The sequence below is a fragment of the Carassius gibelio genome, chromosome A7 (genome assembly GCF_023724105.1).
Source record: "Carassius gibelio isolate Cgi1373 ecotype wild population from Czech Republic chromosome A7, carGib1.2-hapl.c, whole genome shotgun sequence".
Taxonomy (NCBI): domain Eukaryota; kingdom Metazoa; phylum Chordata; class Actinopteri; order Cypriniformes; family Cyprinidae; genus Carassius; species Carassius gibelio.
The window spans coordinates 28,308,468-28,333,750 of record NC_068377.1 but is presented as its reverse complement, the minus strand read 5'-3'; the positions used below and the strand labels follow the sequence as shown (position 1 = coordinate 28,333,750).

The 25,283-nt window shown below is 37.0% G+C and overlaps 2 protein-coding genes across 8 annotated transcripts; both read right to left on the bottom strand.

Annotated features, from left to right (window-relative positions):
- Positions 1–1,116: 1,116 nt before the first annotated feature.
- On the bottom strand, positions 1,117–12,596 carry LOC128017055 (phospholipid scramblase 2). Of its 5 annotated transcripts, none has more exons than XM_052602138.1 (9): positions 12,354–12,596; positions 11,675–11,740; positions 8,685–8,903; positions 8,403–8,467; positions 8,037–8,079; positions 7,286–7,506; positions 5,105–5,266; positions 4,424–4,588; positions 1,117–3,971 (listed from the first exon to the last, which is right to left on the bottom strand). In XM_052602138.1, coding segments are annotated over exons 1-9 (1,002 nt in total). In that variant the 5' UTR covers positions 12,355–12,596; the 3' UTR covers positions 1,117–3,911. The 5 variants fall into 5 exon arrangements, with proteins under 5 accessions (XP_052458098.1, XP_052458102.1, XP_052458101.1 ...); XM_052602142.1 differs by having other exon boundaries at positions 12,358–12,595; XM_052602141.1 differs by having other exon boundaries at positions 11,675–11,779; positions 12,354–12,594.
- A 2,294-nt stretch (positions 12,597–14,890) lies between these two features.
- On the bottom strand, positions 14,891–24,211 carry LOC128017053 (PHD finger protein 23B). 3 transcript variants are annotated; one of them, XM_052602134.1, is made up of 6 exons: positions 23,766–24,168; positions 22,613–22,644; positions 22,441–22,533; positions 20,248–20,851; positions 17,171–17,260; positions 14,891–16,069 (listed from the first exon to the last, which is right to left on the bottom strand). In XM_052602134.1, the coding sequence occupies exons 1-5, from the start codon at positions 23,791–23,793 to the stop codon at positions 17,202–17,204; spliced, it is 816 nt and encodes a 271-aa protein (XP_052458094.1). In that variant the 5' UTR covers positions 23,794–24,168; the 3' UTR covers positions 14,891–16,069; positions 17,171–17,201. The 3 variants fall into 3 exon arrangements, with proteins under 3 accessions (XP_052458094.1, XP_052458092.1, XP_052458093.1); XM_052602133.1 differs by lacking the exons at positions 14,891–16,069; positions 17,171–17,260 and adding an exon at positions 18,428–19,955 and having other exon boundaries at positions 20,248–20,544; positions 20,638–20,851; positions 23,766–24,164; XM_052602132.1 differs by lacking the exons at positions 14,891–16,069; positions 17,171–17,260 and adding an exon at positions 17,777–19,955 and having other exon boundaries at positions 23,766–24,211.
- Positions 24,212–25,283: the final 1,072 nt, after the last annotated feature.

The window sequence follows — 25,283 nt, the reverse complement described above, 5'->3', positions numbered from 1 at the left end:
GTGCTGGAAAATGCATTGTTCTTCACCAATCTGTTGTTGGATTGTTTGAAGAAGTTGCTGTTCGAGGGTGTTTTGGTACCATTCTTTATTCATGGCTGTGTTTTTGGGCAGAATTGTGAGTGAGCCCACTCCCTTGGATGAGAAGCAACCCCACACATGAATGGTGTCAGGATGCTTTACTGTTGGCATGACACACAAGCTTCGGACAAGCCTTTTTCCAGATGCCCCAAACGATCGGAAAGGGGCTTCATCGGAGAATATGACTTTGCCCCAGTCCTCAGCAGTCCATTCACTATACTTTCTGCAGAAGATCAATCTGTCCCCGATGTTTTTTTGCAGAGAAGTGGCTTCTTTGCTGCCCTTCTTGACACCGGGGCATCTTCCAAAAGTCTTGGCCTCACTGTGCGTGCAGATGTGCTCAAACCTTCCTGCTGCCATTAATGAGCAAGCTCTGCACTGCTGGCACTCTGATCCCGCAGCTCAATCCTCTTTAGGAGACGATCCTGGCGCTTGCTGGACTTTCTTGGACGCCCTGAAGTCTACTTTACAAGAATTGAACCTCTTTCCTTGAAGTTCTTGATGATCCTATAAATTGTTGATTTAGGTGCAATCTTAGTAGCCACAATATCCTTGCCTGTGAAGCCATTTTTATGCAACGCAATGATGGCTGCACGGGTTTCTTTGCAAGTCACCATGGTTAACAATGGAAGAACAATGATTTCAAGCACCACTCTCCTTTTAACATGTCAAGTCTGCCATTCTAACCCAATCAGCCCGACACAATGATCTCCAGCCTTGTGCTCGTCAACATTCTCACCTGAGTTAACAAGACGATTACTGAAATGATCTCAGCAGGTCCTTTAATGACAGCAATGAAATGCAGTGGAAAGGTTTTTTTGGGATTAAGTTAATTTTCATGGCAAAGAAGTACTATGCAATTCATCTTCATAACATTCTGGAGTATATGCAAATTGCTATTATAAAACCTTAAGCAGCAGCTTTTCCAAGGCACTGTAAAATTGCAAATGATGGTTATTTTAGCTTAAGCCCACATCTGAAGTCCTTCAGTTTGGCTACATATTAGATAAAGTAATATAAATCACACAACCACCAACATAACAATAATATACATTTATTAAGTATAATGTTATAATATGGCATACACATATACACAAGAAGACACATACGCAAGTATATTGATTATGCATCGGGAGATCGGAGAACAGTTAGTTTAACACATTAGTAATTAGCAACTAGGATACTGAATTTGACATTGTTTTAACAAAATGATTGTTTAACATTTTTTTTCTATTATTGTTAGAATTCACTGTGTTAGTGATAGGAAACAACTTTCATTTGCAGTGTAATGAAGTAAATTTATATAAAAGTTTGAAATAAAAAGTGACCAAAACATACATTAAAACAAAACAAACTGTCTGTATATTTTTATAATGATGTTATATATACTCTTTTATTGATACTAGCCCAGTGTCTATATAACCAACCAGATTATTATTATAAACAAATGTCATGTGGTATGTTATGACAGACTCATACATTTATGACAGGGATATTATTAAAGTCTCTCCATATGACTTTTTGGGAAATGTTTAATGAATTTTCATGTGTTTTTCATGATACTCATGGATTTAATTGGCATTTTGAATAATTTTGAATAATTAGCACCACACTTAGAATTAAAAGTGTGACTGAATGAGAGGCTGCTTTTATCAGCTGACAAGCGCCCCCTGGGGGACACTGTCTTCACACACATATAAAAAAAGGGAAACAATTTTTATATACATACACACAGTGCTTCTTGAAAGTTTGTGAACCCTTTAGAATATTTCTGCATAAATAACCTGATTTAAATCAGAATCCAATCAAACAAATGAGATGAATATATATACACTTTCATTTATTTATTCTGGAAAATTATCCAATATTACATATCTGTGAGCAGCAGAAGTATGTGAATCTCTAGGATCAGCTGTTAATTAGAAGGTGAATTAGAGTCCATCTGTTCAGGGGTGTTTTTGATCAGTGAGACGACTATCATCTGCAGTTTGCTAAAGGTCATGCCCAAGGAATGCTGGAGAAATGTCTCTTGGATGGATGAGACCAAAATAGAACAATTTGGTTTAAATGAGCAGCGTTATGTTTGGAGAAAGAAAACACTGAGTTCCAGCATAAGAACTTTTCCCATCTGTGAAACATGGTGGAGCTAGTATCATAGTTCTGGCCTGTTTTTCTGCATCTGGTCAAGGACAGTTTGCCATCATAGATGGAACAATGAATTCTGAATTATACCAGCAAAATCATGAATCTCAAGAGATAGTGGGTCATGCAGCAAGACAACCAAAGAATGCTTAAAGGAGGACAAAGCTAATGTTTTGGAGTGGAAATGTTGTGGAAGGACCTGAAGCAAGCAGTTCATAGAAGGAAACCCATCAACATCAGAGTTGAAGCAGTTCTGTACTGAGGAATGGGCTAAAATCCCTAAAAAACGTTGTGCAGGACTGATCAGCAGTTATAAGAAACATTACTTGCAGTTATTGCTGCAAAAGGGGGTCACACCAGATACTAAAGAAGCAAAGATTCACACTTTTGCCACTTACAAATATTTAACACCAAAACATTTTTCTCAATAAATAAATTACAAAGTATATATTTTTGTCTCTGTTGTTTGATTGAATTTTTCTGTCTACTTTGAGCATTTGTGTGAAAATCAAATTATGTTTTGGGTCATATTTATGCAGAAATATATACAATTTTAAGAGGTTCACAATTTTAAGCAGCAATCTGAGATATATATATATATATATATATATATATAGTAACAATTACTAATCTAGTAAATTACTAAACTATTACTAACTAATTGACATTCTACCCATATTAAGTCACTGCAATGACATGCAACTACTTGCTGGTTTTGTTCCTTTATTCACCTGTTGTCAGATTCAGTAACTGGCATGCAACCTCCACCATCATGCATTACTTGGCTGCACGTACATCCATTGTTTTAACTCCGTGGTTCTTAATTTCAGTTCTTGCATACCAATGCTCTACATATTTTGCATGTCTCTCTTAACACACCTGATTCAGACCAGCTTGTATATATAAAAAAAGAAAAATTCCATACATGAACTGTGGGCCAAATGACATGGTCCCTCCATAGTGTTCATTGCTCCCTACACCCTAAGCACATAAAATCCTGGAAGTTTTCCTTCACTTCGGAATTCATTCATTCACAGATTTGAGCTACACCACAGCCTGCAGCGTCTTCACACACAGACAAAACTTACTAGAGAATTGTGAAATAACATTCCTCTGTAAATAAATACAATTTAAATGTCTTGCATGCTTAATGCCCTTTGAATGGAACATACGCTCACTTCGAACTTGAACCATGTTGGAATATCCTGTGATGTCCACTTCGCAGGGCACTTAAGGTCGAAAAGAACAAATGTCTGAAGTGATAAGAGATACAAACGAAATGTGCATGTCTAGAATTAAAAACCACAGTTTTAAACAAAATGCTTTGTGTTTAGCACAATAAAACTTAATTAAAATTTTATACATATATATATATATATATATATATATATGCATGAGATAAGTGTAGAAAAACATGTAAGGTTGCATGTAACAATTCATTTCTAATAAAAAAAAAAGAAGTTACAAAAACAATGTTAGTTGCTTGTACTATTGTAATAATTTGTAATTATTGTAGGCTGTGATTGTTTAAAAGGCACCAGTGAACAGTTACAGTTGATACTCCACCTTTCATTGTAAATATTGCTAGTCATAAACATAATAAAATAACATTGCAGGAAAAAAGTCCAGACTTGAAAGATGATGGGAGTTAGTGTGAAATATGTTACTTAGTAAGTAACTTAGCAAGAGCTCTAGGAGAACACAGTATTACGCTGGTTTGTGTCTCCAACTTTTTCAAAGAACATGAAATCCTTTAAAAAGAAAAAGAGAACAAAGAACAAAGAGTCAGAACAGAATCTTTTGGGGAAGAATATGTGCAGGGGTCGGCAACCTTTGTGGCAAGATGTGCCATTTTTTTCTTTTCTGGTTAACCACTGACCCCTCTTCTAGTGCATGTGATTTCTGTTGTAATACAATATTTTATAACATTTTATTTTGATAGTTCACTTTAGACAATCCACTAACTCTAATAACTTTGCAACTACATCTCGACTACCAGTTATTAGAGTATCAGCAGACCGTCTGCTTAATGTCTGCTTTATTTTAAGTGCTATAAAAACATTATTTTTATAATCCTTCAACAGACATTCTATCAACTACACATTTATTTCCAAGAGAGAATTCATACATTTAGAGGTTGTGGTTGCATAATGGTTAGAAGACTATTGCGGATGATTAAATGTTTCAATAGCTTAATACTCACAATTAGGAAGCAAGCGCCCATAAGTACAGCCTTCATCTTCACATCCATGTCCAGTGGAAACTGGATGCCAAAGTTGTCAGTGTCAGTAAAGACTTCCTTTAACAGGCCACTCCACTGCTTACTAATTCGACCAATAGGCTTCCCAGTACCGTCTTTGCCTTTGAGCTAAATACATAAATACAGGTGTATGGTAAGAAACCTACCAATTTCAAAATGATTTTGTTTGGTGTCAGTATAATGTTTACCTTCAAATTAGGGATGCACGATATTGGATTTTGGCCGATATTCGATATGCCGATATTTTCAAAATAATTTTGGCCGATGCCGATACCGATATCGATATATATACAAATATATACTGATATATTTAAACTTTAATTTTACTGAAGAGAAATCCATGTATCTCTTCTGTACTGATTCTACCATAAATTTATTATTTTACAAATGTAGACAGACATTCACATCTGAAAAACAGGTCAATTATTTCACTTGGAGAATATCGGTTTGGCTCATCGGCAGAAATATTCATATCGGCCGATACCGATAATGGTCATTTTAAGCTTTTATCGGCCGATACCGATATTGTGCCGATATTATCGTGCATCCCTACTTCAAATTGATATATTAACAAGGCAACAACATGTGAACAAAATTACTTTCCGTCCAGTTCTAAAAAGTTACCTCAAAGTTGACGTCCCCACAGCAGTTACATGCCAAGCAGGGCCCCTCGAGCTTCATCACAGTCTCCTTGTTTGCCCCCTGGATGGAGAATTTTGGATAACAGGGATTCCAGTCCTGCTTCACATACCCTACAGTCGTTCCCGGGGGGGCCTGAACCTCCATCTGAAGACAAAATATACACATTTATTGATCTTAGCGAATTAGAAATATACAGTAAGCACAAATTGCAGGGGAGGGGTTTAGAAAGACTGAATATTAGAACTGCTTTGATTGAATCGTTTGAGAATTGCTGGAATTTTTTTTTTTTACCTTGCATTCATGTGATCCTACTGTAGGAGACTACCAAAACAATATTAGCAACCTTAATGGCATAATAGGGGCACTTTAAGACAGTAGCTGTACATGCATACATAAACAAATGTTCAAAAGGAATAAATATAAAATACTGTTTCGTGGAATAAATGAAAATATTATTTATTTCTGTTTCTAGCAGCAATTACTCCAAATTTCTGTGTTGCATGATCCTTCAGACATCATCCTAGTATGCTGACTGGAGCTCAAGAAACATTTTATATTATAACGTTGTGTAAACATTTGTTCTGCTTAACGTTTTTTTGGAAACCAAGGTAAATAAAAAAATTATTTTATGCATAGAAAGTTCAAAATAACAGCATGTATTTAAAATAGAAATCTTTTGTTACATTATAAATGTTTTTATGGTTTCACTTGATCAATTTAATGCATCCTTGCTAAAAAAAAAAAAAGTATTCTTTACAAAACACCAAAAATTTTACTGTTCCCAAACTAAAACTAAATGAAGTCTGTGATTGCCGACTGCTTGCAAAGACAGAGTGGCATAGAGTCCTATGTCCATACTGACCTTACACAATTTATAACTCTTCACACACATTCATGTCAATAGCAGGTCACACAACATGTTCTTTAGATCACTGGTAGTCCATTCCCGTCCTGGGGACCCTCTACTCTGCACATTTTGCATTTCTCCCTCATGTAACACACCTGATTCTGAATCAGTGATTCAGATCTTCAGCCATTAGGAAAGAGATCCATTAACTGAACAGGTGCATTAGATAAGAGAGACATACAAAATGTGCAGAGCAGAGGGTCATCAGGGCTGGAATTGAGAACCACAGATTTAGATGATTCACTTAGAGCTGAAAATCTTTGCCCGAACGCGACGGGACCCGTCGGGACCCGACGGGTTCGGTCGGGTTCGGGCTTAATTTCTATCATCTTACGCGGGCTCGGGCCGGGCTCGGGCTTGCGCTCCAGTTTGCGAGGTAAACGAGCGGTCATGTGATGTGTTTCGATTAGCGCGAGAAAGATGCGATAATGAATGCTGAGCAGGTGTAACGGAGGCTTGCCTCTGGTGATTACGTTTTGGTTGCACCAGCAACTAAAGCAAACTCTGAGGTGTGGAAAAGTTTTGACCATGCTTATAATGAGAATAATGAGAGAATAATGACGCACCATCAGTGAGCGCAGGAACACGCTGAAGACATCAACAGTGGTTTCAATCATTTTCCTCCACAAAAACATGTAGACCTAGCCTAATCTCTGTGAGTAAAGGTTTTTCAAATGATAACTAAATATTCATTGAGTCTTAAATGCATAATGTTGACAGAGTATTTACGCTAATGTTGGCATTATTCTTTTATTAAATAAAGCAAATCCGGCGGAGCCTTTATCTTAATTTCGTTATTGCCAAATACACATCTTAATTTAATTTTTTTTTTTTAAATGACTCGTTTTTATTGGTGCGTTGGTCTATTTATAGGTTAAATGAGCCTATGTCTAGAATGCTGAGATGTTACGATGTGACACAGGACTTATTTTATTTCTTTATTCCAACTTCCAAGTGGTCTAGTCTACGTTAGTTATGAGTAAATTATGTTAAAACATGAATAAATTGCTCATTGTTGGCAAAAGGCAAAAGAGCTGTGTGCGTGCGCACATTTGAATAATGTCGGGCTGTAAACGGGTTCGGGCTTTAAAAAAGCTGTCAATCAAAATGTACTTGTCGGGCTCGGGCCGAAACCTGTCGGGCTCGGGTCCTGTCGGGCCTAACTTTTAAAGCCCGATTACAGCTCTAGATTCACTAACTGAAAAGCAATTAAATTAAATTAAATGCAAAGCTTTGATATGACTTGTCTAGTGTACCTCTTGCAGGCAGCAGGGGCACCAACAGGAGACACAGCGGAAAGGTCGGATCAGTCGAATGACCTCTCGGTCGGCGTTGTCTTTGATCTTCATGTCAAAGCTGCGCAGGGCTCCACAGCAGTTGCGTGTGCAGCAGTCATTTTTTTCTTTGGCAGAATAAATCTTTTGACCGAGGCTATTCTTGATCTCATACTGGTTGTTGGTCTCAAAGCCAATGATTGCTGTACAGGGCCGAAAAGCATGCAAAGATGTTAAACCGGCAGTCTTTGAGTGTTTGTTTGCTTGTATTTAATGCTATACCAGCTTCTGTGGCTAAAAACAGTATTAAAAATCTCTTCAAGAGAGTTAACTGAATGAAAATAAACATGCTCAGTGTTAAAACCAGCACAATTTAAAACATGCTTCAGGGATAAAGGTTTTGGCAGAGAGAACATGTTAAAGGATCTTCTCCTAGTATTAAACACTTGTGCCATCCTGGAATTACCTATTCTATAGTGGGTATAAACAATCTGGTCCCATCGGTTGGAAATTGATAGAAATCTCTTTTTCCAACACTGGGGCTAATTTCATGGAGCTTATTAAAGTCTTTGAATGTCTGAATTAAAGAAGCAAAAAAGTAATGGTGAGTAAAATCATCTCAGGCTTCAAATAAAGATAACGCATAAAATGAAACAGACAAGCTTTGCTTTAATGCACTCAAGTTATATAGTAAACAACCTCAAACACATCCACAATACAGAAGATGACTCACCCTCTAGCAATTCCACTTTCTGATGAATAAGGATCTGATCAATCTGAAATGAAAGGAGTACACTAGTAACAAGATGTATAGGCACACTTTTACTTTTTACTTTTAATAAGTAAAGTAAATGACAGACAGAACTAGTGCCTTCAACTTTGGAAGTCGTAAATACAACATCACGTGTGTTCTAATCATTTTGATCAGATCAGAGATTCTCTGATCACATTTCTAGAATACAGCAAAGTTTTTACCATTTACCATCCAAACACTGCCTACGCATAATCACATCTTTTCTGTAGTGTTCAAGTGCATTCAACTTGTAAATACATACTTTCCGATTACGTGACTTTGAATGTACCAAATGACATGGCTAACCTGAGTGAGGTACTCCAGACCAGGTGGAACTCCAGCAGGCACGGAGACTGGTGCAGCTAAAGGTGCTAGAAAAGGCACACCATCATTAGTCACCATGCATTATGCAACAACACTCGTACTCATTTTGCATAGTTTTTTGTTGTATTAATGATCATTAGAATTATGAATCATTAGAATCATTAGAATCTTTCTTTCAGCTTTGGTCTGTGTGGTCACTTTGCCCACTTACCTAATGTTCACCTTTTACTTCAAATATTATTTGTAAATTAAGTCTAAATTTACCTCCATATGGCTGGTCATGGTGAGATGCTGGACTAACTGGAACAACCGGACCAGGCTGATACATCACTGGCTGATCTGGAACTGGCTGGTATCCTACTTGGAACCCTGCGGGTGGTGCCGCTTGTCCAGGTTCTCCATAACCTCCCATGGGATAGGGGGGCATGGAGTGTCCACCCATCTGGGGCATGGGATAAGGAGGCTGGTGTGGAGATGGGTAGCCTGCAATTTTAATATGCAAAGAAAGAAAATACATATAATCTTAATAAAATGCTTCTTTAGCTTTACTCTGATGAGACATATTAGGCAATGTTGTAAAATAAAAATGTATTTGAGACACTCTGTTGTTCATTTACTCCTGCCTGTATTTTGTTACTTGGCAAAAGCCAGCCTCTTTTGAGTCTTAAATCGTAGACAGATGCTCTGACATGCTGGAGAAAGTCTCGATGGTTTGGAATGCATTGTTCAATTCAAGCCTTCAATGGAAATCCCACGATCATGCCTCACCACTGGAATATGGCGTGGAGTTGGTATGCAGTAGATAATGACTGGAACAACTGACTGATTTATTCTCTTTTAATCAATAAATACAGACACACAGAATTATATGTATGCATGTTAAGGACATCTTGTAAAATAAGAGATGCCAGAATTGAGGTGGTTCATACAGGCCTCCCATGTTCTGTGGTAGGGATCTATTTTAGACCGCAGCATACATGTGAGGCATTCCAAAGGGAAAATATATAAAAATAGCCACCAATAACCAGAAGGGGTCATAAATAATTCATTGTCACAATATTGACTACATGCAGAAGTCATTTACAGCATAACACCATCATGAACAATACATGTCTTGTCATTGTATTTAAATATTTAGCATCTTCTCTATTTACTCTGCAACAACCCGGTTTGATGATAAGTTGCACAGATCTGCTGTTCTGTACATTATGGTGCCATTGAGAGAAATCTTCTACGGTCATATAAAACACCTTTAAAGTAACAGCATTAAGGATGTAGTCTATTAAATGTTTTACCTCCACAATCATACAGGCATTGATCATACATTATTATATTTCCTGCCTAGACAATGACAATTAGAGCAAAAAAAAGAAGCCTTTTTAAGGGTTGTCTATTTAAGACTGACAGGTTGCAACAATGCCTTTCATTAGCAGCAGAAAGCAGACCTTGTTGGTTAACATACTAGCAAACATTTCACTTTGTGGGAGGAAGTGGTGGTTTTAAAAAAAGAAACTAAATTTGGTGTTAATCAAATTCCACCCACAACATCTAACTACTCACACGGGAATGAGTGGACTAAGAGATTGTTGATCAAGGCATCAACAATTCATGTTACATTGCTTGCTGGTGAAGTTATGAAGCTTTAATTAATGGCAAGGAATGTTGTTTGGTGCTACAATTAATATAGTTTCAGCTACAGTGCTCATTGTATGTTTCACTGTTTGTTTCTTGTTCATTAAAAGGGAGATATAAAAATAAGTAAGTACTATCACCTAGCAGACCCCCTGAGCTCACACTAATTCTAGGTTCTCAGTTGTTGCTAATTTGATTCTCAAGACATGCCACATGAAATTGCATCTGGTTTCCATCATGTTATCTAACTGATTGTGGTCACATGTCCTTTGCTCAAAGCATTATGTTAAGTGCTAGCGGAAAAAAAAAGAAACCAAGTCATTTATCAATTAAATTTTAGTCATGACGTTTGTAGACATCCACTATTCCACTCAAATTAAAAGAGCTAACAATCATTTTCTAACAACAGTAAATGTTTAGAAGTAGCTTACTAATTCATAAGGAAATCTGCATAACATGCGACTGGAGGGTCTTGAAATGATTATGAAACGAAGGACATGGGAATCAATCTTTCTGGCAGAGATGCATGGATTTTCTAACCAAGCCAATTGCTGGATAGTAGAGTTGCATAATCCTTGACCTTCCCACACAAGAAGCTATCAACATTTATATCTTGTGATTGTGTTTTGAACACTCCCATCTTGCCATACCGGTTTTCCAGTGCTAAACATTGCTAACCATTCACCAGAACAAGGATGAGACCAGGCCCTTTGCAACAGATTTTTCTCTTCTTGCGTAATGCATAAAAAAATGACTTGCACATGAGCATGACTGGAAAACATGAATCATTAGTTTCAGTAGATAATTCATGATGTTAATCCACTCAACATAGACTAAATGGCTGTTTGGTAAATACTAGCCTGAATTCCAAAGCTTGTTAAGAACACAGTTGCTCCAAAGATGTTGGCATAAATGATCCTAATGGTGTTAAGGAATCACTTGACTCCCAGTTTAACAGCGAAATGCAATCGAGTGTGGATTGCGCTAGGAATATTTTATGGTAAGACAGTCTAAAGTGATGATTATCATCAAATATTATGTTATGTTATCTGTTCTGAAGTGAGCACAGTACATTTACTCTTACAATAGATCTATGACTTGCCCTAAAATACCTCATCACTGATTTTCCAATACCAGTTTTGTATGATAGGTAAATAGGTAAAGCTAAAGCCACAGATGTTTTATAGTGTAATAAAACTCAGCTCTTAAAGCTGTATAGCCCGTGGAAACCTATAAATGTGGAACACAGCCACTTTTGTAGACTTAACTTCCTTAGACTTCCTGCATTCCTTTCGCGACCTCTGGAGAAAATTGGAAAAAGTTTCCACCAAAACACACACACACACACACACACACACACACACACACACACACACACACACACACAACTTCATGTCAACAGGCATGAAACTGCACGAATCACACTTGAGGGAAAAAATGTAAATAGACTGCTTGGATAGTTTTCAGCACAGTGATTTGAACATGGGAGCTGTAGGCCTACTATTTGCAAAACTCACTGTTTGTTTAAAACATTACATGCTGCCATTTTAAAAACTAAAACTAAAACTCCACAAACAAGTTCTACTGCATTTAAAAGAAAATTAAAAACAAGTTGTCATTACCTGGGCCAGACATGTTGAAGACAGATCTGAGATTTTCAGAGCCGACGTCTATCAGCACCTCGATCACTATGCGAGAGAAGAAAAGGTAGGGAAGTGGTGTCTGAGCTGGAAACAAGCAGAACAGGTCCAAAAAGAACACAAGTTCAACTTCAAATGAAAAGATCAACGTTTAAATGGTCTAGTAGCATCTTAAAGGAAATTTAAAAGAACGCGCAAACACTTAAGGAAATCCTACAGGCTACGTGCCAGCCCGTTAAATTCTCGTTTAGTGGACTGTACCGTGTTTTAGACGAGAAACATACTGAAGCAATAACACGAAGACGTCATACAAAGGGCGGTGACGGTAGCCTGTATATTAGATTGTGTTTATCGTTTGGGCCAAATACAATTTCTTCACAAAGACAAGAGCAAAACATGACGAAGGATTCGCGAAGAAAACTGAAAAGGGAAAAGAAAACAGACACTGATAAGCCTACTTGGCTTTTAATAAGTATGCTTTATCCACATGCTTAATGACCAAAGGTACTGTTTTACGAAATTAATTACGATGGTCACTTTCTCCGCAGTTTATACATTAAAATATACATCTAGCATACAAAATTCTTGCAAAACGGTATTAAAATACTCTATATAGCCGAGACTTCGAAAAGGGGGGAAACCCGCCACCATGAACACTCACTCACATCTCAGCTCTCGAGAGGCAGGTTTGATACTCTTCAAACAGGCAACAGATTCTCGTCAGAGCAGTTCTCGTTGCAGTGATTATTCGGATGTATGGAATGAGAACAGTTTTCAATAGTTTCCTTCACTTTCGCTTTACACTTTCGATAAAATATAATAAAAAAGACACGAAAGCGTTAACACACAATGTCCAGACATGAAGCCTTCGCTTTCTCTATGAATCTCCTCCCCTTCATATGACGCATTTAGATTAGAAACCTGAGAGAGCCACAAGACTCCTATTAAGAAACGAGACTGGCGTTTAAAATAAAATGAGGATGTTATTGGTCATTTTGCAATATTCAGTTACCAACAAAGGAGCAGGAAGTTGGGATTTTTTGTAATTTGTTTTTAGAAGATAGATGACCTATTCCTGTCCTCCACTCTGCACATTTCGTATCTTTTCAGACGTTTGTCCTGTTCGACCGTAAGTGCCCTGCGAAGTGGACATCACTATCCCGGAATGAGTCCAGATCGCGTTTGAATGTTCCATTGTGTGCGAGACGTGAATTTAAATTGTGTTTATTTGCAGAGGTTTAATCTGTCGCACTTCGTACTTCTCTAGCAAGTTTCGTCTGCGTGTAAAGACGCTACAGGATAAAGAAATAAATGTATGCATACAGTGCATTCAGGCTTACATTTTTTTTTTTTACCTAACGTGTTCCCTGGGTGTCGAAACCACAACCTTGTGGAGCTTACGTAAAGCTCCACCACTTTAGCCACAGGAACAATATGTGATGTAAACTTCAACGGACCCTACATCAAACAGCACACCACTGTATCCTGAAGGTCGTGGGTTACTAAATGTTTACTAAATCCTTTGATTCTCGTGGCAAGAAGTAGAAAAATTTAATTTAGTTACAAAAATTTGCTTTAACGCGTCATTTATCTCCCTCGATAGGAGGCACAACTGAGACTCTGAAATATTTCATCCATTCAGACAATAGCTGTTCTTAACCATCATTTCCCCCCATTATACACAGTAATAGTGAGTATTTTTAAAATAAAGAACAGTGTATGTGTGATGTGAAGCATCTGCCAAGACTCAAGAATAGCATGTGGTCGGTTTCATGGTCAAATAAAAATAAGTAAAACACTAAGTAATAATAATATATAACAGAATAATGAAGATAATTCTAGACAATTAGGAAGATTCCAAAGATAATATTAAATGGCATGAAAAACGTTTGCATTTCACACATTTTTGTTATAACTCCACCTTGTGGCAAATTTGTAAAATTAAAAATCTCTTCTGTACACATACTAAAAGCTGCTCTTTAAGATTGAAATGACTGCAACCTTTTAACTGATTTTAGCAGGTGATATTGTTCGACTATTGATAATAAAAAGCATGCTGAATGTTTGCCCTAGGATCAAAATGTAGTTAAACTTGAGTTTGTCTATATTTTGTGAAATGTGGACTTTGCTTTGATAATTTCAGTTAGCCCAGTAGGTTGTGACTTGCACTGATAAAAATGATTTTGTGGTGCAGTAAATACTACATAAAAACAAATGTAATTTCTACATTAAATAATAAAGGCAAGAACTATATATAAAAAAAAAAACAATTCTATGTTAGCACTTAATTTAAGCTTGTAGAAATTAAAGTTGGAACTCATACTGTAAGTATATTTTACTTGGAACTGTTTGTTATGCTTACAAGGATTGTAAGGATTGCAAATGTCAAAGTTATGATCCCATATTTCCCATCATGCAATGGGGCATGAATAATTAAAAATCTTTTTGAGTTGTTTTTACACTGTTTTATGGTTGCTTTTGTTGTTCGTTTTAGTAACATACTGTTTTGTGAGACCTGGAGTTCATTTTCTATCCAAAATGACCCATTCGTACTCAAACACTATTCACTGATTGTTACTGTCATTGTGTATGGTGTACCATGCATTGAGTTGTCTGTGTTCATTTAGCTATTTATTAAATTGACTGGGCAAATTATCTTGAAAGGATAACTGCATGTCTACATGCTTACTTGCATGTTTGCAAATGAACTACAGTGTTACATTAAACTTTAAGATCTTATTTTAATTCACTGCTTAAATTTTACTCAAAATATAAAAACGTGTAGACTTTGCAAAAGAAAGAAAAATTAAGTAAATCATGGTGGTGTTTTTTTCCAGTAAAGTAAGTTAATGATATTTAACAGCACACATTTTTACAGTGATAAGCATTACATAATGTAACATTTACAAACAAAGAGTCAACAAAATTGACTGGGAATTCCCAAGTAAACTTAACTTAAAAATGTCTAATTAAACCTACTAATAAATTAAGTTTAGGCCTTTACTTGGCAAATGTTAGTTAATTTACTAGCCTTTTCTGAGTGAAATATACTTTCTAAGCTTTTTTCAAGTAAATCCTACTCCATTTTTTTTTACTGTTTCATTGTCTTGTACCTGTAAAATGTTTTGATGAATCAAAATGTTTGGATGAGCATCAGAACATTTGATTTGAAAAACCTGCTTAAGGAAAACAGAATCAAAGGGAATTTTTTTATTTTATTTTGCCTTTACAAGTATTCAGTAATATATAGTTATAATTCTAAAAAATACAAATTAAATGCAGTGAAGGTACAGCTCCTTCAAGACGAAATGAACAACACACTATTCAACCCCTAAAGAAATGACAAAATATTCACCACAAAATGTTAAACACATTTAAACATTATGTGTCCAGGCCTTGCACAAACTGTGTGTAGAACTCAAAAGCTTCAGTATCCAATTAAGAGACTGCATTTTCCACAGAGAAATATAGTCCTGTATAGTCTGTGGTTTAGATGTAATGCTAGGTATATTATTCTGCATTTTGAATTGCTACTTGACTATAATATGGTAACTAGTTAGCTGCATGTTATACTGACTCAGTAGTTACTGAAAGAAAAGAAACAGCAGACAATTTCAACTTGCTCATAAGACAAAACTGAGTGCAGTCTGTAAATCAGACAAATACATTTTAAATCAAATGAATTGCAAATGTAGAGATCAGTATTGTAGAAACACTGATCCATAGATTTCAAGACATGGGATGAAAACGAGTAGGGCATTCTGCATATTACTTGAGATCTTATTGAATCACCGTATGAAGTTCAGAAAATGAACCACCCATTTTATTACCCGAAACATTCTGAAAAAAATATTACTGTATCTACAAGAATTTTTCTAATGAAAATACACAATACATTACACATGAAATCAAAAACATTACTGATTCTGCAATTTATTTGAACACAAAGGCTTATATTTGTGCTGCCGATGCACTCTTTAGAATTTCATTGTTCTAAATTTGGAACTCATGAAGATTCTGGGTACTTATAGGGCAGAAATGAGAAGGCGGGGTTGTCAGAAATGATCACACACACACACACATTTCACACTAATTATGAGTAATCAGCAGCAATGATTTGTTCTCAGTCTCTGTTGACAGAGATCTGGGTGGATGGCATCGTCCTTGTTTAGTAAAGGTAGTTTATTTTCACCATGGGTTGTCTGTCAACAGCTAGTCTATGTCTGGTGCCTCTGTTGCCAGAAATAGCAATAATTAGGATAGGGAGGGAAAAGAGGAAAAGAGAAAACGTGTCAGACTGCTGGTAGGCCATCCGCAGAGGCCACTCCTGCTTTTTTCAACTTGTGTGTGTTTCCTCTGATAATACTACGACCATCCCTAATGAGAAAGAGAGAGAGAGAGAGACCGTTTTGGTGTACGTGGAGGAGAATCCAATGTTTTGAAACCGTGAAATTGGGTGAGACGAGATGGTCTGATACCTGAACAGGCCACACACAGAGTCTCCAAAGGACAGAACATTCAGAGTGTATACAAATATCAACTAGTTACAATGCACAGGCTTGCATCAAATGTCTCACAAAATTACAAATAAAATCACAGAGATACACAATATTCCATCAATTAGCCATTATTAGACATTTTATTAATTTATCCATATAGGTTGATATTAGAGGTTAAATTTTTCTGTCATTTAACACTTAAAGATATTCTTAAAAACATGTGAATGTAATATTTGGCATATTTCAATATAAAAAAAATACCAATTTATAATACTGTATATTATAATTTTGTGATGCCTAAATTCACTTGTAGCACATTTTTTATTTCTTCAGACAATATGGTGTGCAATTTTGATATCAGTCATTTATTCATCATCGTTTAAATATAGATAAACATATGAGAATATTCCATGTCATTATGAATACTGATTTTTGATTCTCTTGTTAGATTGTGTGTGGCTGCTCAATGTAGATATTGTCAACCTGTTAACCTGAGTTTGAACTAGAACATTCTAACAACAACCAAAAGGATGCTTTAATTATGTTCTAATCTTTTTGGAGGGTGGGCGAAGTCCTGCTAGACACACACACACACACTCCCTTTATCCATAATCTCTTGGTCATCCTATATAAACCCACCCCAGCTTCAGGTCTACAAATACCCAAAACGCACATGCCCTTGACAAAGAGGACATCAAGGCAACATCAACACACAAGTAGAAGCTGAGCAGGACTGTCAAACAACTCCTGAAGAAACTTCCAAAGGACAGACGAATTTGTCAAGAAGGTAAATATTAAAAACACAATATACTTTAATTCTGAATGTTGTCATATAAAAGTGCTGAGTTTGCTACAGTTTTTACAATTTCTAATCAGCTTATTGTGTTTGCTGTTAGCAGTTCATCTTAATGCATGCAAACATTTGAAATAGAAAAAGTAGTCAACATTTTTCTAAACATCATGTTGTGTGGTGTTGTACCCTCAGATGACGTGCTCCAGGTGTTTGCTACTTATTCTGGTTGTCTACTTCTTGATGGACGAGCTTTGTGCTTTCCTGATACCAGACAGACTGCGAGTGAAAAGAGTAAATATCACATTAATTACATGCCGAGTTAATTCTCTTCTTGAGAATATACAGCTTTTGATATAGCATTGCAATAAAAACACTTTAATGTCACGTATATTAAAATGCATCTGATTCCCTGCAGAGCAATCACAGGTCAGATCAGGAGATGTCACCACATATCTATGAGCTCTCTGATCTGGCTGACTTGTTCCCAAGAAATGAAGGGGAAATGACTCGGGACTGGGAACCCAATCCCGCCAAGACTCCCGATTTCTTTTCCCCTATGGAACACATCAATGTGCAACCAGCAAACAGCAACCGCCGCAAAAACAAGGAGAAGAGGCGAGTAGAAATATTGACTTATTTTATTAAAAATATTTATGAAAACACAAGTTTAATAAAAATGTATAGAGCATATGTATTTTAATTAGTATATTTAACCTCATAGTATTAAACTCCTTTAAATGTCTATTTTACAATAAGTAAAGTGCTTTTCAATTTTTTTTTTTTTTTTTGTGGTTATGGAACTGTTAGTTTTCTGTGCAAGCTATCTCATAATTTAAGCCCAAATTCTCACACGATTCCTACATTTGTTACCCTGAATAGGAGGAGGATCACTGTTCCTCTGGACCCCATTGGCAGCTCCTACTTGTCTTCCAGGACCAGAAAGGTATTTTCAAACAGAGAAAACCAAAGTGGTTTGACTACATAGATTTAAACTAAACAGATTGCATATCCTATCACTGTAAAATATATATATTTTTCCCCCCTTAGGAGGAACCTGAAGACTTTAAGGAGTACGATGCAAAGTGATCAAACTTTCAGATGACGTATACCGTTAAAAAGGACACCTTATGTTGTTTAGTACTGGTCCTTTTATAAAAAAAAAAAAATCTATTTTATTGATCTTTTGGTTTCTATTAAGTCATTGCATCTCAGGTTTATAAACTGTGACTTATTTATTTGTATTTATGTTTTTCCAATATTAGCTTACCAGCTCCCTCTAGTGGGGTGCAAACTGACAGACACTGTATTGGTGTTGCTGCAAAATAAAATGTACATGGATAAACCATTCAGTCTTGTCTAATGTTCTTTCAGCTCGTTTTAAATCACAAAACACATGACGCATCTCAACACAAAAGTTAGATTATGAAAATAAGACATTCTAACCCCGATAAGGAAAAGTTTTATTTCTCCAGGTAGTTAAAGAAAACAATATCAGATCCAAAAAAATAATAATTATAAAATAAACAATATGCTTTGCTTTTCTCTTCACTTTCAGATACGTACACTTCTCAAAATCTGTGAAACATGAAGCGAGAGAAGTCTGGCTTTTGGGGATTTCCTATCCCCCTTGCTTCACAAATAAACCACAAAGGGAAAAAAAAATATCCAAAACAATAGTCTCCAAACTATTTCAAAAGAAAGAGCTTGTAGCATAAATGAGTAATCTTCACCTGTTCTCAGAGTTTAAAACCCCCAAACACTTCTTGAAATCAATAATTACAACCATTTCATTCCAGGAAAGCTCCAGCAAAGCTCCTAAAACTAGCATTTACATCTTATTAAACTGAAATCTTCCACAAAAAATGGAACAGATTGAGAAGAAATCTAACAAAAAACACTATGTTGTGCAAGTTAAAGACTAAACAGTATTGATAGCTTCTTCGACAAAGTACATGAGTTAATATACTGTATATTACCAGTAGAATTAGATGACATTAATATGTTTGATAACAATAATTGCAAATAAATGGAATCCCTGCTTAAATGACTCCTATAGCTCTTTATATTTGAACATCTAATACATGTTAGCTGACTGGTCAAGTCTATTTGGGTGCGATTTCTTACATAAATATCCAATTAAGAGGTTGGAATCAAATGGTCTTATGATCACCTACAGGAAATGATTATGAATTATCTATTAGTCTTCAAACAATGGTAACTATCCCAGTGAAGAAAGATCAACTGGACAGTTCACCAAAAAATAATGCATTCTCTAGAAACAGCAGTGTCAGCAATCTCTCATAGCAGCTCTTTGGCAAAATCATGACAACGTTTTTCCATATTTTGTAGGTCTTTTTTTACACTTTAAAATAGACTTTTACGGTACCAAAGTAACTAATATAGTATACACCTGTGAAAATGTAGTGTGGCTTCTCCAACTTCTCCTAAGGAAAATTGTGCCACTTACTAAATACGTAAGCTGCTTACTTTAAACAAATGACAATTCTGCATGTCAAAGAATAGTGTACGTATCTGTGGAATAGTTACAAATGAGCCAAGATCAATTACCAACTCAGGAGGTAAGAGATCAATTCAAACATTATTTCTGAGTGAACTCTGCAAATGTGACTACTGACTGTTAACCATGTAAGGAGTAACTGGTGGCCAAGACTAGAACCGCAAAGAAAGAATGGATTTTTGAAAGTGAAAACTGTTTTGGATACAAAAACTGGAGAACTGGGAACATTCAGAGCTTTGAGGGCATGAACACCCCTCATCTAAGTGTCTTTCTTATGACTTGACCGTCGAGAGTCTCTGCATTTGTGGCAGTTAAATATGTCGGGCACGTTAGACTTCTTAATTTTGGCGCATGAGAGGTGCACCCACACACTGCACTGACTACATTCAATCATGGGCCGTCCTGCAAAGGGTTTACCGCAGTAACAGGTGATCAAGTCCCATGAATCATCCCCTGTAAGTAAAAGACGCATAAAATTATTTTAAAAATTAGTATTTAAATTGTAAAGTCATTAATGACATTATATATATAAAAACTAAACTAAATGTTTTTAAAAATGTAAAAAAAAATATATGTACACGCACAAAATGATTTATGAAGGATCATGTGCTACTGAAATTATACACAGATTATATATTTCACCACACTGACATAAAATCCAGCATCAAAATATTAAAATCCTTCAATGATTATTTGTGGGCATCTCCAAACCATCTAAATCTTCTTCAGTCCCTAATAAACCCACCTGACTCTACCATTATGTCTTCATCCGCTATCCAAGTCTCGCCTTCACTGGAACTCATATCCGCTTCTCTGGTGGCTTCCTCCTTTTCTTCTTTGACCTGGGCCTGTAGTCTGCGCTCAGCCGCTGCTCCGTGGTCCAAATGCTCCTCTCCATGCCCGAGACCGTTCTCAGAGTCTGTCTCGCTGTGGGCAGAGCTCTTAAGCTTCTTAAGGGCTTTGGACTGTTTGGGATTTTTACTACGCTTGATCCTTGCACGCTTCTCGCCACCTCTGCTGCTGCTGTCGCCAGCGCCTGAACCTAGAGAAAGACGCTTCAGCTTCTTGTCCTTTTTGCGCTCAGCTTTGCTGGCCGCCTGGCCCTCATAGAAAGGGTCTTTTAAACACATTTTACCCATTAGGGTGCTGTCAGATGACAGCCGCCTCATGCTCTTGTTGCTCTTATTGGCACGAGCCTTGCGAACAAAGGTATGGATAGTGTGCATGTCCGATGTGTCGTGTCCCCAGTTGGGAGCCATGTTAGAACTCGCTCCACTTAAAACACTTCCTTCACCTGAAGCACCAGAGCTGTTCGGAGAACTGGAGGATCCTGGTGACCATGGCCTTTCCTGTGGACAGAGACAGACATCTAAATGCATCGCATGATATTTGGTCGTGCCATTACTGATATCTACAAATATAGGCTGGGAAAAGGACAAATAAAAAATAACCTATGCAGGTGCTAAAGATGATATTCAATGGAAACCATACATTGATCATTGGGAGCCCGATCCTGGACCTGCAGAGTTTAGCTCCAACTTGTCGCAAAATACCTGCCTGAAAGATTCTTGTAATCCTGAAGACCTTAGGTGTTTCTCAATGTCAAGGATACTTCCTTGGCAGGACTGATCCTTCCAAATCACTTCCTTTAGAGGCTAGGCGAGACTCCTCTTTAGCATTCGGGAGAACACGTAAATGGAACAGGCTAGCAAGTTCACACGTAATTGCGTCATTACGTCAGTGAAAAGGTCTGTTTGAATGGTATCGTTAAATTACTTTGGACAACTTAACTAGTTATTTATAAAAAAATGCTGATGACGTAACAAAGTTAACATTTGTTAAATGACAGGTCCAGTTCAGTTAACCATTTGTATAATTTACAATATCAATATGGTAGTAATTTTTACTGGCATTTAAATGTTATACTTTACTTATATTTACTACAGTTATAACAAGTGTTTGGTAACGTAAATAAAAACCGTTAACACTCCGACTCAGCTAACGTTTGACATTTTTGAATTTTAGAACAAGATAGCAAAGCTGCGCGAGTGCGGGCATAGGATTGTGGGTGATTTGAGAGCACGAAGGATACACATATGCATCCTTTCCTGTGTATGGGATATTTTTCGAACGAAGGACTCAGTCCTTGGTTGAAATTCCGAGGATCCTCGACATTGGAACAGTCCTTCGACGGATGTCGATGACGTAGCATCCTCGAAATACTGGCTTCCGAGGATCCTTCCTTGACATTGAGAAACACCTCTTGATTACATTGGTTCAGGTGTGTTTAATTGTGGTTGGAGCTCAATTCTGCAGGATGGTGGCCTTCAAGGAGCAGGGCTTGCCGGACCTGGGGTAAACTATGTAAACCGGTGGTTCTTAATGCTGATCCTGGAATTCCCCAAACACTGCACGGTTTCAGATGTCTAATTAATTGAATACACCTTTTTTAAATCATTGGCACCAATAGCTGCTTCTTGAAATCTTAAGAGTATTCACAAATTAGATTGTGTTTTTTGTTTTTGCACAGAACAGTCAGTTTTCTATCTATCTAGTGTTGACGTTAAATATACTTTGCAGACTTGTGATTTTATTTATATCATTCTCCCATCTTGTACAGATTTTTTTTATATAGAAAACAATGTGTATAATATGAGGCACAGCTTATTTAATTTATTTTAAATATTGTGAAACATGTTAAAGATTAAGTCAGTATTGTTCATTTTGTAATACATTTCAGCACCAATTATTTATTAACTTGGTTATCACTATCTGCAAAATCTAGTTTCGCTTGAATTCTACTCATTCTGTAGTCTAGTACAGGCTTGGAATGGGTGTCAAATAGGTGCAGCAATGGGAGGTCTCTGGGAACAGGAATCTAAAAAGGGCTTTAATGCATTATACCGCACCTGTATGTGAAACTATGATCCATTCTTACCTCTTTTGGAGAAGGGATGTAACCAGCATATGCTAGAACAAAGCTGCAAAACTTGTTGAAGTCCTCCACTGTCCGCTTTCTTCTCTCTGATGGCTGGACATGAACATTTATTAGCGTTTAGACAAGCACTGCCATCTGTAGGATGAAAATGTAATTTCCTTGTTTGACTTACCAGAGTCTCTGCTTTGCATTTCAGTAATGAATCTATGTAGAAAAAGGAAGGGGAGAGAATAACATTCATTAATGGCTAAATAACTCGTTAAAAGAAAAAAAACGTTGCATCTGGAATCAAGCCACGCAGGTTTCATTCTTACAAACCGGGTGAAAGTGCGTCTTCGGCGGCAAGCTAACGTTGCTAACTCCCTGCTGATTGAGGCGTAAAACTAAGTGAGCAGGGCACCATTTTACATTCAAATGTCCACACGGTTTAAGGGACTTTAATTGTGGAGAAAACTAAATGAATTAAGCGACAAACACCTTAAGCTAAAGCAGTCATAAAGGCGAGAGGACGCAGCAGCTCGTGGCTTAAACCTTAATCTCGACGTCGAAGCACTCGAAAACAACTTTTCTGGTTTGGGAACTTACAAAAGCATCTATGGTTGATCATGATGTAGTTACAACGACCAAATCGGTAACGTTAAGTGTTAAGAGACCCCATTGGCATTACTTACCCCGGCGTAACAAAGAGTTACGGTCAGGCAGCGAAATGCTACGTTACCCAGCTAAACAGTGACCCGATTTAAAAGGCAACATTTCTGCCTTAAATTGCATTGAAATATCAGAGAAACAGCCGATCTGTGCAGCAGTTTAAAAAGATTCAACTGGCACCAGGTTAAAAGTGATCATCAACAACAGCAGCGTAGTTGAAACGGAGCTTGTTTACTTTGCCAAGACAAAATGCGCAACGCTGCGTAACTGCGGTTTTGTAAACGTGTCCATAAAATAACTTTAACAGAAAGCAGTGGTTGGAAATCAGGAATGTTTACATTATTGGTGAGTTACAGCGTTAACAAATGGCTACAATCAACAGGAGTAATTTCACAAGATAGCAACTGGGCTAATCCCTGTTGGCGCAGTAAAATGTCCTCTTTTTTGTGACCATAATCAAACATTAAAAAGTGTCTGACAATGAATCAAGTTTAACGTTATTAGTAACACCGGTCTGCTAAACTAACGAGTATGTAAAGTCACTGCAGTATTAAAGCTGCTAACAGGCTAAGTTAGCTGGCTCCGCTAAAACTGAACGATGAGGATGATGGGTGTTGCCTATCACAACATGGTTAAAGTTAGAATATTCGAAATTCAGATTCTTGGGTTTTCATTACCTTGGTGTTCGGACATTATTTCAAGCATTGTCGCCTAATAAGCTCGATCCTCTTGAGTTGGGTGACACCGTGCAGCGTCGATCTTCGCCCGGCTCGGGCACAGCGAGCCCCGGCTGACTAGCTGTAGTCTAGTTAGCAAAGCATCAGAATGATGCAAACGACGATTTTACTGGTCCAAATAAATATCGCTGGATCTTAAATCCCGGGAAAGATTAATTAACTTAATTTTATCCAGCAAACAGCACTCCAATTACCTAACAGACCACCAAGTAAAAAAGAACCAATGATAAAACCAGGGATCCAGCATCTTATGTTAGTAACGTTAATATAAATGTACGTTCGAGTTATTATCAAAATTATCAAAGTTCTCCTCCAAAAAAAAAAAAAAAAAAAACCCCGTCTGCGTGTCGCCTCCGGTGTCGACGATGTCAACTGACTCCAAATACCCCTTGCGGTCAAATTGTTGTTGCGATGTAAAAATTTTCTCTCCAAGCGTTTATGGGACATGTAGTTCAATCAATTAGATTTGCTGACGGAAGGCACTGAATCCAATGACAAATAAACAACAATTCCCATGATTCATTGCGGTTGTCGCTATATTCATGGGAAACTGAGTTTATCTGTTCCAATTCAATGGCTTGTGTTTGCTCTAAGCGTAGTATGCAGGTGTAAATAAATAATGGGACATTTATTAACTTTAAAATTTAAAATTAATCTTTCTATGCAGATCGTTGGACATTTCAATAAGTAAGACCCGTTAGTTAAACAGGCTGGTTTCCTGTTGTCATTTCGGTTTCCAGTGACGTATTACCATTAATCTTAAACCAGTGGAATGGCCAAAGCATCTGTACGACATGAAATAAACATTTGTTTTCGAAAGGGGGCGCTTGGCGAAAATTTGATAACATAAAATAATTAAAATCTAAGCAAATCACCCGTGTAGTACAGGTTGGGTGTCCTCGGGCCAGAAATTGGAATTAGAATTAGCTTAGAATCCACCAAGTGAGAGCAAACACACAAGGAATTTGTTGTGGGGCTTTTATAGGAGCTCTTGGTACATACATAGGCCTACACATATGACAGAAAGAATAATTGAATAAGACTAAAGAAAAAAACTAAAGAAAAAATAAATAAATAATAACAATGTGGTAAAATCTGAAACAGAAGATTTCTGTACAGATTTGTGCATTGTTTACTGTATAGCTGTATAAACAAAAATATGCATATGTATTTATTTACATCATACCTGAAAGTAAGCTGGAACTCTGTGTTAGCTGTTCAAGATGGAGATGGCATGGGGGGAAAACTGTTGTTATGCCTAAATGTTCTGGTGCACAGAGATCTGTAGCGTCTGCCTGAGGGGAGGAGTGCAGACAGATTGTGTCCGGGGTGAGAGGGGTCTGTGATGATGTTGTCTGCCCGTTTCTTCACTCTGGAGTTGTACAGGTCCTGATAGGGTGGGCAGGTGAAACCAAGCTGTTTAAAGTTTGACAGTGACAAAAAGGCTGTAAAAGGTCT